The sequence below is a fragment of the Leiobunum rupestre genome, chromosome 7 (genome assembly GCF_980474605.1).
Source record: "Leiobunum rupestre chromosome 7, qqLeiRupe1.1.hap1, whole genome shotgun sequence".
NCBI lineage: Eukaryota > Metazoa > Arthropoda > Arachnida > Opiliones > Sclerosomatidae > Leiobunum > Leiobunum rupestre.
Window position 1 is genome coordinate 11,572,198 of NC_143390.1, and position 13,125 is coordinate 11,585,322.

A 13,125-nucleotide genomic window follows, 5' to 3' on the forward strand; every position below is an offset into this window, starting at 1 on the left:
AAGGTCATCCAAAAATTATCTCTAGAACTGTAAGTGTTAGAAAGTTGATTCAAATTAGAATTTATATTCTACGTCACGTCTTAGGTCTAAATAGCTTGAATCCGATCGGATTGGACCAATAGGTATAGTCGAGAATGTTTTTACTAAAATCACAAAGGTCGTATAAGGGAAAATTGCAAGAAAGCGCTAATAACTCGAAAACAAGTCATGTTCCATATCGAAATTTGTTAGACAAACTCACAATTTTAATGCAAAGGATATGGCAAAATTAAATTATCTTTACCATGTCATACGCATTTAAAGTCATTAATTTTTGCGGTTGAACACATTAATCAGCGTTAAAAAAGTCAACCCATGTACGCTAATATAAATCGTCGGGCCGACTTTGAAACAAATCGCCTCAACATTTACAGTAAGCCGTCGGGCCAACCATTGATTAGGTATACCTTACAATTACACTAAACTGTCGGACCGACCAATTTGTGGGTAAGCCCAACTAAAACACACAGCCGTCAGGCCGACTCATTTCTGGAAGGTTGGCCCAAACTTTACTCAATGCCGTCGGGCCGACGTCTTTCTGGGCAGTCGGGGGACTGTGACATTCGCGACTCTCCAGTGGATAGCAAAAAGGAAAAGTCAGCGATGCACTCTTCGCCAACTGCCGGTCCGACCAATCTTTAGTAACATAATATTTAAGGTTTTTACAATTATTGTAAAAACCTTAAATATGATGTTACTAAAAATTGGTTACTAATAATAGTCGGCCCAACGGTCGGTATAGCTAAGACCAAAAACTTGCTATCCAGGAAATGGTCCTATAATGACTCTTATACGATTACGACCACTTTCCGACTGTTGGACCCTTTTCCGACCACTTTTAGACTGGCTTGTGCGGTGTGGGAAAGTTTGTAAAATTAGATGACCTTGAAAACGCGGTTAAAGGTCGTGAAAAAATTATGTCGCGATACTTTGGGTTTAGAAACCAGGTTTCAATTGGAAAAGTGCGTATCACCACATTCTGGTCCAAGTAGATTTGAACCATGACCTTGAGAAATAACTTGAAACTGAATTAATCTTTAATTTAAAAAATAAAGATCGAACCTTTAATTATACGAGAAAGAATTAGAAATGCATTTCATAAAACCACACAAGAAATGTTGGAGAACACAATTAATGAACGCATTTGTAGTTGCAGACGGTTAAAGGGATCCCTCACTCACAACAGGGGAAGGCATAGGGGTCACAAAAAAACTGGTTTTGAAGCACACTGAAAGTCTGGATTTATGTTACCCCTATGCCTCCCCCTGTTGTGAGTGATGGATCCCTTTAAGTTTTCGAACATTTTTGGTAAAAAGTTCTCGAAATTAATTTCTGTTATTTTATTGTTTTTTTTTGCGTTTTCTTAAACGATTAAAGTATTTTCGTTCTCAAACTAATTCAATTTCAAGTTATTTCTCAACGTCATTTTCGAATGTCCTGGAACACATTGTTCAAAGCTACTTGGACGAGAATGTGGTGATACGCTTTTTTCTAATTGAAACCTATAGTTTCTAAACCCAATGGAACGCGAGATTTTTTTCACGACATTGAACCGCGTTTTCAAAGTCATCAAATTTTACAAACTTTAAAGAATCCCACCATGGTGAGTTTGTCTAGCAAATTTCGATATGGAACATGACTTGTTTTCGAGTTATTAGCACTTTATTGCAATTTTCCCTTATACGACCTTTGTGATTTTAGTAAAAAAATTTCGACTTCCTATTGGTCAAATCCGATAGGGTCAAAGCGATTTAGACATAAACGTGACGTGGAATACTTTTCTAATTGGAACCAACTTTCTAACACTTACTAAGACATGGTTCCAGGTCATCTATGCGACCTCAAAATTTCAAATTCGTACAGATTTTGAGATATTCACCCTGGATCATTTTTCAGTTGACACCCTGTATATATCATGTGGAACTAAAAAGTGGGAATACTAAAAAGGAACGCTATAGTTCCTGTGATATTTAAAATAGTAACCAGGGTTGGCGGGTTTAACGCAAGTGTCGTGAATAGCGAAATAATAGACGCGTTCCTTGCCAATAAAACAGTAAACCTTTAATTATAACGGAATTTTATGGAGAATCAAAAATCTACACTTCTTATTTGAAAGAAAAACATTTTGTCTCTCTTTTAAAAACTAAAAACGTTAGCCAAAAATACTCGCGATTTTATCCTCGCATTTTTAAAACGTGCGTGATATAAATGTAAGATCGCGCGGTGGATAAAAATACGAAAACTTTAGGTACATGTGTTTGGAGATTATAAAGTTATATATACAATACTAAACATTCCGCCCGCCTTGAAATAATTGATTTCAATTTACAAAAATGTTTAAGAAAAGATTTAGTCTAGGGGCAATTGACATAATTTTACGACGGGCCTTTTTAATATTTTGTCAGCTGTTCTGTCTGAAACTAATCGAACGTGGTTGTCTTCTCCGGGATGAAGTTGCGTTATTCTTCCCATTCTCCACTTGGTAGGAGGAAGGTCTTCATCCTTAAGCAGCACTAGTTCATCGACGCGTAGATTTGGCTTAGGTGTTGTCCATTTCGGTCTTTATTGAAGGCGCGACAAATATTCACTTCTCCAGCGTTTCCAGAAGTGTTGTAGGATTTGTTGGCCCAACTGCCAACGCGAAAGACGATTGACCTTTTCTGAAGTCAAGTCGGGTTCTGGGATGGCGGTAAGCGCATCTCCGATTAAGAAATGTCCGGGTGTTAAAGCGGCGAAGTCGGATGGGTCCGAGCTTAACGCCGTCAATGGACGCGAATTTAGGCAAGCTTCTATTTGGCATAGAAGCGTTTGCATTTCTTCAAAGTTAAGAATTGTAGTGCCAAGAACTCGTTTCAAGTGATACTTCACTGACTTCACTCCTGCTTCCCAAAGACCTCCAAAATGGGGAGCGGTAGGCGGGTTGAAGTGCCAGCTCGTACCTTCGTCAGCGAGCCATCTTGACACTTGTTCGTTGTTGTTCGCGGAGACGATGAATTTGATGAATGCTTTCATCTCTCGGTCTGCTCCAACGAAATTTGTTCCGCAGTCGCTGTAGATATCCGAGCATTTCCCTCGTCGAGCGACAAAGCGTTTTAAGGCTGCGAGAAATGCGTCGGTGGTCATGTCGCTGACCAATTCCAAATGAATCGCTCGCGTGGTAAAGCAGACGAAAACCGCAATGTAGCCCTTAAACCGGAGATGGCTTCGTCCTTTCATGAGTTTAAGGGTGAATGGGCCTGCGTAGTCAACGCCGCACTTCAAAAAGGCTCGTGCTGGATTTACCCTGGCCTGGGGTAGATCACCCATTAGTTGTTTTGCCGTGATGGCCTGTTGACGAACGCACGGAATACATCTTCGAATGTGGAAACGTATGGCATCGCGAAGTCCAACGATCCAAAAACGCTTTTGCAAGGTAGTTGCTAGCAACTGAGCACCTCCGTGAAAATGTTTCTCGTGCTCGTGTTGAATTAGGAGGTCGGTCAATTTGCTGTGTCTTGGTAGCATTGCTGGGTGCATTTGTTCATACGATAGGTTGGAGTGACGCAGTCGGCCACCAACACGTAGAATTCCTTTCTCGTTGAGGTATGGTTGTAACGATAGAATTTTGCTTTTCGTTGGTAGTTTCTTGTTTTGTTTGAGGCGGCTTATCTCTTCGCCAAAACTGTTGTTTTGAACGACTCTAATCCAATGAAATTAGGCCTTTTCGTTTTCTTCTCTTGATAGAGCACCAGAAATTCGTTCTTCTTTCACGTGGAAACAATTGAAAATGAACCGCAGTATGTAAGCGGTGACGTGAAGGAGTTTGCTTAGCGACGAATATTTTGTTAGTAAGGTTGATTCCATTTGACAATGCGTCACCAACGCGACTACTCGTCTTTCTTCTGACAAGCAGTTCATTGGCTCTTGTTGGTTATCGTTCTGTTCTCTTTTTGTTAGAAGAGAATCCAAGTCGTCAGGTCCATGCCACCACAACTCATTTTGAGCAAGCTCGTTAGCGGAGATTCCTCGTGAGGCACAGTCAGCTGGGTTTTTGTCTCCGGCAATGTGATGCCATTGAGCCTTCGGTAGCTTTTCGTGTATTTCGGAAACCCGATTAGCCACGAATGTTTTCCAACGTTGAGGTGCAGACTTCAACCATGCTAGGACGATTGTTGAGTCCGACCAACAATGAACGTCAGTAATTTCCATTTTCAGAGACTCTCTGACAAGTTGCATCAGAGAGGCGAGAAGTGATGCTCCACAAAGTTCCAACCTCGGCAGGGTGATTTGTTTTAACGGAGCGACCTTTGTTTTTGCAGCGATTATTTTCACCTTGACGCTTCCTTGGGCGTTTAAGGTCTTCAGATAAACCGTCGCTGCGTAGGCCTTCTCCGAAGCGTCACAAAATCCATGTAAGCTAGCTTGTGTAGCGTTCGCTTGTGAAATGTGTCGTTGTACGGTTATGTTTTCGATTTTTGGTAAATCTGTTCGAAATGACCTCCATTTATTTTCGAGTGATTGGGGAAGAGGTTCGTCCCAATTTAATTTGATCTGCCACATTTCCTGTAGGAGAAGTTTGGCTCGAATTGTAACTGGAGTGAGTAGTCCCAGAGGATCAAATACTCTGGCCGTATCCGATAGAATTGTTCGCTTGGTGATTGAACTTCTTGATTGAGGAGAAGTAACCACGAACGAAAAGTGGTCAGTAGAAGGAGTTCAAAAGAGACCAAGGGTCTTCACTGATTCGTCGTTCTCGATTGATAGTGGTTTTTGAAGCTCTTTTAGATTTGCGTGGAATGGATCCAATAATGCCGCTTCATTGGATGCCCATTTACGTATCTCAAAACCACCTTGAGACGTAGCTTGAATGATTTCAGCTTGAAGTTTCAAGGCCTTTTGCATTGTTTCTTCACCGGACATCAAATCATCCATGTAAAAGTCATTTTCCAAAGCTGAAGACGCCAGTGGGAGTTCGTCCTTAATGTACTGACTGAGTTGCTTTAAGACTTTCGTTGCCAAGTATGGCGCTGATGTGGTTCCATATGTGACTGTTAGCAACCGATAATCTTGCAAAGGTTCGTTGGGGTTAGTTTGCCATACAATTCTTTGGTAATCCCTGTCATCCGGGTGTACCCAAATTTGCCGAAACATCTTGGTAAGATCCGCTTTCATGACAATACGATGTTGACGAAATCGAATAAGCAGATTGACCAGGTCATCTTGAAGTTTCGGTCCGACCAGAAGCGTGTCGCTTAATGAAACGCCCGATGTAGATTTGGCTGATGCGTCGAACACGACTCGGACTTTTGTGGTGGTACTATCTTCTTTGAATACCGCGTGATGTGGTAAGTAGTACGGTTGATTTGTGATTCGGTTTTTGACATCGTCTGGAATGATTTCCATGTGTCCCAGAGCCAGGTATTCTCCCATGAACTTGCGGTACTCATCATAGAGGCCTGCGTTGAATTGTAAACGTCGTTCTGTTTGTAAGAACCGACGAACGGCCATGTGCCTGGATTCCCCAAGAATTGGAGGGTTCTTCTTCATTGGCAATCGTACGGTGAATCTTCCTGTTGAGTCACGCGTATGCGATTCTTCGAAATGCTGTTCGCATTGGGTTTCAGTTGGTGTTAACATTCTTCGAGGGTGGATGTCTTCCATGGATTTGGTGATTGCGATATTCGTAGGTGCTGGCGGGGCTGCTGCCAACGCTCTGGCCCGTTGATCCAGGAATGTTACGAGTTCATCGAAATTTGGCATTCCGTTCCCCCTCAGGGATAGTTCCCATTGTCGGCGAGATTCTGAATCGAGTTTTTCTTTTATAGGGGGTAGTAGGATGGCGTCCCAATGTTGAACTGGTTCTTGTAGAACCTTGAGTGCTCTTATGCATTCGGCTGTGGTGTCAATGAGTGTTCTCAATGCTGACGATGATTCTTGTGAGACGTTAGGTTGATTGAAAAGACGTCTTACGTGTGCGTCGATGATTTCTCGTTTGTTTTTAAAACGATTGTCCAAGATATCCCAAGCTTCCAAGTAATTAGCGTCAGTTACCGGGATAGATTGAATGAGGAGTGCTGCTTCGTTTCGTAATGATGACTTCAAGTATTGAAACTTCTGAGCTCCCGTTAGCGATCCGTTGTGTACGGTTGCCGTAAAAAGATCGTGGAACGGTAACCAATCGATGAAACCTCCGCTGAAGGTAGGAAGCTCCAACTTCGGTAATCGAACTTCGCTAACTGGCCTGCCTGGCCTAACTGGTGCATTGGCTGCTCTTGTGTTGGCTTCAGTGACCAACAAGACATTTAATTGCTCAACCCGAGCGATAATGGCGTTGTACTCGGTTTCGTGAGGATCGAAGTCACCTGCTGGATCAATGGTTTTAGCTATGCCTTCGTGAGTTTCGTCCAAATCTTTCGAAAACTTCTCCACTCTATCCACGTACAGCTTCAATGCAACATCAGATAAATGGTCCGCTGTTTGACCTACTGCATTCTCAATTCTTGTGACTTAACCTTTGACAGCTTGTCTTTTTCTCACATGAGCATCCATAATGTTGAAACTCCAAAAAAATCGTTATTTACGTTGTTGGTTTTAGAGAGCTTGAAAGGCGAATCCTCGTCCGTACTTCACTATAGCCCACGGAAATGTTTTGCCGATTCGACGATTAGTTCGATGGTGTAAACTAGTTGGCGACGATCCGGCTCGACGGACCAAAAAATGTCGTGAATAGCGAAATAATAGACGCGTTCCTTGCCAATAAAACAGTAAACCTTTAATTATAACGGAATTTTATGGAGAATCAAAAATCTACACTTCTTATTTGAAAGAAAAACATTTTCTCTCTCTTTTAAAAACTAAAAACGTTAGCCAAAAATACACGCGATTTTATCCTCGCATTTTTAAAACGTGCGTGATATAAATGTAAGATCGCGCGGTGGATAAAAATACGAAAACTTTAGGTACATGTGTTTGGAGATTATAAAGTTATATATACAATACTAAACAGCAAGTGATTTTTTTTAAAACAATGGTTTTTTTTAATAATTTGTCTTTTTAATTAACTAAAAATTATTTCAAAATGTTTGTACATTTTTTTACCGAAATGCTTACATTTCTAAAACATTTACTAGGTGACCACATTTCCTATATTTTCAATACCTTCCTTATGTTTTCTCGTGCAGTATATAACTCGAAAACATTCCGTCGCTGTTTACCCTTCTTCATATATTTCACTTTATTTTAGCTACTATTTTTCAATAAGAATCCTTGTTGCTTATGGTTTTTCCTATATTTTCCTTTAATTCGCTCGAAAATTTCCTATTTTTACTGTAAAATTTCCAAGGTATTTTCTTGGTCACCCTGTATTTATAGAAAACGAAACCAAAACTAAAACTTTGTTTTGGTCTCATGAGACTTGTAATAATACTCATATTAATTTTTTAGTTGATTGGTAATAAGTATGCTTGGTTAAACAAAACCGAAAAATAGATTAAAAGTAAAATAAAGCAGGGTTTAAAAAACCTGATTCAATAGTAACAGAGAACTGTTTTAATAAAACCTTTTTTTTATTTAAATTAGTTTTCCTTTTTTCACAGCATGTTTTAAATCCAATTCAGCCACAGACAATGGAGCCATCTTGTAGTATCTCATCTGTAGAAAAGACACTTTCGATAGCACTTCCATTTATTTTAACTGGCAGAATTAAATTTTCTGGGTAGTCTTCCAAAAAATCATTTGCAAAGTTTATAAATCCAAACACCATAACCTTAAGCAAATCCCATGTCTTCCACGATAAAAACTTTTTCTGGGTTGCTGAATCAGGGTTGAAATCAATATCTGAATCTTCAAAAGAGAAAAAGCCAAACTAAAATTAAATTTATCACATTTTAATCAATACTCACCAAGTAATTCTTCAAGCCAGTTTTCAAAAAACAAATACCCATTGAATATGGATTCTAGAATTTTTCGGTTGGATTTACTGATAACTGAGCTGTTGTTGAGAGTGCCATCCTCAAACATCATTTTAGTATGTCTTAGATATTCTCTCGACATAAGAAGTTCTTTCGAATTGGGTGGTTTAGTGAGAGTCTGGAGAGCCGTGATTACCTCTTCTTGCTAGAAATATTTTTAATACTACCAATGTAATAATGTTTTAAAACCAAATTAATATCATGGCTGGGCGAAAAACCGAATAACTCTTGTTGAATATCGAGTCAAATATAGAAATTTTAAAATGTAGGTTAAAGGGGCTCCAAAGTTCTGTGGCAAAATGTGTGTAAAGTCAGTAAAGTGCGAAATTTACAGTTGAATCTGCCCGCCTCTGCCAAGGCCGAGTGAGGGGTTGGGGGGAAGGAAAAGCATGCTCAGTTTTCTTATTTTTTCCACTGAACTTTGGAGCCCCTTTAATTTTTTTAAATATTGATGCGAAAGAATTTTAGGTAAATAAAAATTACTTGACGTGAAGGGCAAATTATGCAATGTATTTTCCGATGTGGACGGAAAGGGTGCTGAAAACACGGTGATATATGATGTGATCGTTTGCCAGCCTCATCTACTTTGTACCCAAAACAACCATGGACACCCATTAATTCCTTGATCAGACTCAAATTGGTGCTTGCTCCATCACAAATAATAGCACGAACATGGAAATCATTCAATTCCAATAATTGAATTACATCAAAAAGACATCCAATTAAAGCCTATAATATTAAATAAAATTAATATTGAATATAAATATTTAGATAAAGAAAAACCATACATCTTTCTTCACAGGTCCAGATGATGTTAAATAAGGGCCCATCACATCAAAATTGTGCGTGATATCACGCCAATAAAATTGGAGTATGTAATCATTGTGATTATTGATGTCATTGTTCTTCAGGTTTTCGTAAATGTCTGTAAGCATAGTATATGCTTCAGGTTCCAACGCTAGCCCTTGAAGTTCATTACTCGAGGAGTTCCACATAATTTTGGATATCACTCGAACTTCATCAAATATTAGAACACCAGCACCACGTGGTTCCGAAACACCTTTAGCTTTCTGCTCAGCTTGTAATTTCTTGTATAGTGACTTTTGGTCTTCTATGTAATCAATGTTAATACCAGGTTTTTGAAGCCGGGCACTAGGTAATTTTAAGATGTTAAATGATTTTAACGCAGAAAATTCTGCCGGACTTCGTACATAAACCGCTAATGCCAAACGATATGTAATCATAGACCACGAATTTCCTTTGAAACCATTACCTGTAAAATGTAATTTATAAAGGTTAAGTTACGTAATGATTTACATATCAGTATGACTATAAGTCTATCGCTATATTTCTCACGATTCTTAATTTTATCTTTAAATAAATCATCTTCTTGCTCTTTATGCTTCGCTAATCTATCGGCTGTCCAAATTTGTCTTAGTGTTCTTGATACTTGAATATCGCCACTTTCTTTTAGGACATCAGTTAGCACATTATTTAGATCTGAGCTGTTGCTTATTTTCTTCACCAACTGTATCATTTCATCATTTTGACTTTCAGATAAAGTAATTTTTTGTTTTCCTAATTTGGCTTCAAGATTTGACACTTTCTTTGAAAGGTTATTTCTTCTCTTAATTATTCTGACTTTAGTGCTTCTTCGACTTAGGAATGAAATTGGGTTTTTAGACCTCTTAGCAGTTTTCAGACGTTTTAAAGGTTTTGGAGTGCACGGAAGATCAGTTGCATTTTGTTTCTGACAATTGCCAATCTCGGAATCAATAGAGCTCTCAAGTCTCTTCCTATTTTGATAAGCAAGCTTCCTTTTCCATTCAGCGCAACAATAACACATTTTCTTGTTTTTAGATTGACCTGGCTTTATTAATTTAGTGCAATGGGGCGATTCTAATCTATAAAATGGCAGTAATTCTGTCACTAGTGATACGGGTTTAACGCTACCGGGAGTATGTAAACACAGTTCAGATTCAGTAAACCCCTCACATAGACGAAAACCTCCTTGCACAGAAACTTTGTTAAATAATTCTAATAACTTGTCAGATATAGTCCATTGCAGCTCAATACATGATGCATTAAAACTTTCTACTTTAATTAAATCATTTGAAGTTTGTTGAAATGGCACAGATGAAATACAACTTATCACTGGCTCTATACATTCTCTTTCAGTTCCAAATACCTGAAGGCTGGCCCTAAGATTGGTAGATGTTATTACAACACGTATTGGATTGATATAACAGTTCATTTCGCTCCATAGGGAATGTTCATTAAAAGGATCATCATTAAGCCCTTGTTTCGGGTGTCGAGGGAAATAATAATGGTCTTTACGTGTAATAATCATTACTCGCTTTGAAGATAACTTGTCATGAATTGTTTTGGATTTCAGGTCGCCACTAAGCTCGATTGTCTTCTTGATTGCAGATTCAAAAACCGAAAACCCATCAGTTATACTGCACGCCATAACGCAATCATCAATGTCGTACGGTTGAATAAGGCTTAGACCGAAATTCCAAAGCAGACGAGATGACGAAACAACAAAACCCTAGTTGGAAAAGCGGAAGTTTGTTTGGAATTCAAACGCCTACAGTCCGGGCTGCCTACGTGAGGGGGGAGAACGCCGATGGGATTTTTTCTCTCTTTGACAGGGCCGAAGCCATCAGAGAGTAAGGAGCGCCTGGAACGTTGGTCGCTCGTTCGTTCCAGTGGCGTAGCTAAAATTTCATCAAGGGGGGGGGGGGAGGATGTGATTGTTAAGAGGGGGATCGAGAAGGGGGTGAAAATTTAGTACAGTCAAAGGTAGGCAGGGCCGGATTAACCAATAGGCCGAATAGACCTGGGCCTAGGGCACCAAGCCTACAAGGGGCACCAAGAGGGTTCAAAAAAATAAAAGTACAAAACTTTAGTCATTTGCTTTTTACAAAATATTCCGGAGTAATTTTAGTAAATGCGTCCACCCCTATGAACCAAAAACGTTTGATTGTCACATTCTCTGACGGACTGCCGTCTAGCCCCTGACAACATACTAAATCTGGCAGAAAAATGAATTTTCCTTCCATTTCTCAATTATAAATTGAGGAAGCGCCTAGCTCGCTATTGAAAGGGGACACCAAAATTAACTTGGGCCTAGGGCCAAGGCTATTGAAAGGGGACACCAAAATTAACTTGGGCCTAGGGCCCCATAAAGTCTTAATCCGGCCCTGAAGGTAGGCCCAAGGAAGGGGTCTGGGGGCCTATTCTGTAAATATTCGAAATCCGATTTTCGATCGAAAACTAGATTTCGAACTTCGAGATCTCGACGAATGGTATTCGGTAAAGATTTCGAATAAGCATAAATCAATGCAAATTGTCGAAGTCGATCTCGACATGGGGGGCGATTCTGTAAGAAATCGAATGGGAATTCGATCTCGATACCGTATACCATGTCGAGATCGACTTCGACAATTTGCATTGATTTATGCTTATTCGAAATCTTTACCGAATACCATTCGTCGAGATCTCGAAGTTCGAAATCTAGTTTTCGATCGAAAATTGGATTTCGAATATTTACAGAATAGGCCCCATGGTATAGGGCATCGAGATCGAATTCTCATTCGATTTCTTACAGAATCTCCCCCCTGGACCCGGAACCCCCCCCCCCTTGGGTTTCGGGGCATTTGTATTGGTGGTGACACGAATGGTCATTTGGCGGAGTTTGATGGATACGAGTGTGATAATGGTGAACTGCTGCGAGTTTTTGTGGAAGTACATGGTTTCACATTTGGTAACATGTTGGAGTGTTGTGTTGGACGACCGACATGGAACAATTGTACCAGCAAGTCTACCATTGATTACATTCTCCTTAGTGAAGATATTGTTCCCAAAGTCTTACTTATGGAAATTGACGAAACAGGACAGTCGCGAGTTTGGGAAGTGACCATAACTTGGTCATGTGTGAAATTGAAACCAATCACACAAATGACTCATCTCGACGAGAGCCTAGTTAGTCTTGAAATGGAAGCTCTTCCAAAGCCTAAAACTGATGTTACGAAACAAAAAGAAGTACCAGAGAAAACGTGTGAAGGTGTGGTGTGATGAATTTTACGCTTGTGATAATAATAAATTGACTACATTTAGCGTCCTGGAAAAATATCCGCTTTATCAGCTCTCTTTGACGAGACAGCTCAAGTTTTGTCTTTCCCTGATCTTCTTAATTTTTGTGAGAGCATTGAAATAGGATTGACAGACCAGCAAGCGGTGGAAGGAGCGCGAGACTGCGGAGTAATTTCAAACTCATTTCAGGCTGGAAGAGTCACGGCTTCGAATGCTAAAAGGTGATGTTGTTTGGATCCTGCGATGGCTTCCATTTCTCTAGTCAACCCTAACTAGTTTAATTTCCAGACTGAGGCAACAAAATGGGGATGTGATCGTGAAGATGTTGCGAGGAAAGTTAACTATAACATTCAATCAGTGAAACGCGCATATTTTTCTGTCACAAGTTCAGGTTTATGCCTCAACAAGAACTATCCGTTTATCGGAGAATCGCCAGATGGAAGCATTAATTGCTCTTGTTGTGGTAAAGGATCACTGGAGATAAAATGCCCTTTCTCTGTAAGAATTTAATCAGTTTACTCTCCTCACAAAAAAAACGCGTTGAAAAAAAAAACAAACTCATACTATTATCAAATTAATTTTCAAATTTTTGTAACGAATTCTGCTCATTCTGATTTTTGCCTTTGGACGACAAAAATTATCACATAGAGAGAATCATGCCGGATTACGATTTATTCCGTGAATCTTTGAAGAAAGCTGCCAAGTTCATCTACCGCGCTATTTTGCCTGAATTTCTTTATTTTTCATTTAAAAAAAATTTAACCTTCAGTTGATGCAGCTCCTAATACTACATTTTCACGCAAAGATTCTAGTGAGAAAGACACTGATTATGACATTTCTACAGCAGATAAATCTGAAGACGATTCGAGTAGTAAGTCTAAAAATATCAAACAAGTTATTAAAAATGCTGCGGGGTGATGAAACAAAAAACGTACAAGTTTACTAAAAATCTAAAACAAAATGTTCCAAGAAATGAAACCAAAAATAGTGTTCCAAGTGATAAAGCTAAACAGAGTGAAACGGGTGTTTTATGCCAAAA

At 39.4% G+C, this 13,125-nt stretch overlaps 2 protein-coding genes across 2 annotated transcripts; both read right to left on the bottom strand.

Moving 5' to 3' along the window:
* Positions 1-496: 496 nt before the first annotated feature.
* LOC149934428 (uncharacterized) lies at positions 497-3,555 on the bottom strand. The gene is made up of 2 exons (XM_090153453.1): positions 2,979-3,555; positions 497-675 (listed from the first exon to the last, which is right to left on the bottom strand). Exons 1-2 carry the CDS (start codon positions 3,553-3,555, stop codon positions 497-499), a joined length of 756 nt encoding a protein of 251 aa, XP_090009579.1.
* A 3,978-nt stretch (positions 3,556-7,533) lies between these two features.
* Positions 7,534-10,534, bottom strand: LOC149934429 (uncharacterized). The gene is made up of 5 exons (XM_090152950.1): positions 9,345-10,534; positions 8,777-9,261; positions 8,472-8,717; positions 7,920-8,133; positions 7,534-7,860 (listed from the first exon to the last, which is right to left on the bottom strand). Exons 1-5 carry the CDS (start codon positions 10,456-10,458, stop codon positions 7,631-7,633), a joined length of 2,289 nt encoding a protein of 762 aa, XP_090009076.1. The 5' UTR covers positions 10,459-10,534; the 3' UTR covers positions 7,534-7,630.
* Between the last annotated feature and the right edge of the window lie 2,591 nt (positions 10,535-13,125).

Coding starts and splice junctions, on each gene's coding strand:
- LOC149934428 (XM_090153453.1), bottom strand. CDS start 3,555: ATGCACCCAGCAATGCTACCAAGACACAGCAAATTGACCGACCTCCTA. Junction 676..2,978: donor AAGATGGCTCGCTGACGAAG/GTACGAGCTGGC, acceptor ATGTTACTAAAG/ATTGGTCGGACCGGCAGTTG.
- LOC149934429 (XM_090152950.1), bottom strand. CDS start 10,458: ATGGCGTGCAGTATAACTGATGGGTTTTCGGTTTTTGAATCTGCAATC. Junction 8,718..8,776: donor CTGGACCTGTGAAGAAAGAT/GTATGGTTTTTC, acceptor TTAATATTATAG/GCTTTAATTGGATGTCTTTT. Junction 7,861..7,919: donor CTGGCTTGAAGAATTACTTG/GTGAGTATTGAT, acceptor TCTCTTTTGAAG/ATTCAGATATTGATTTCAAC.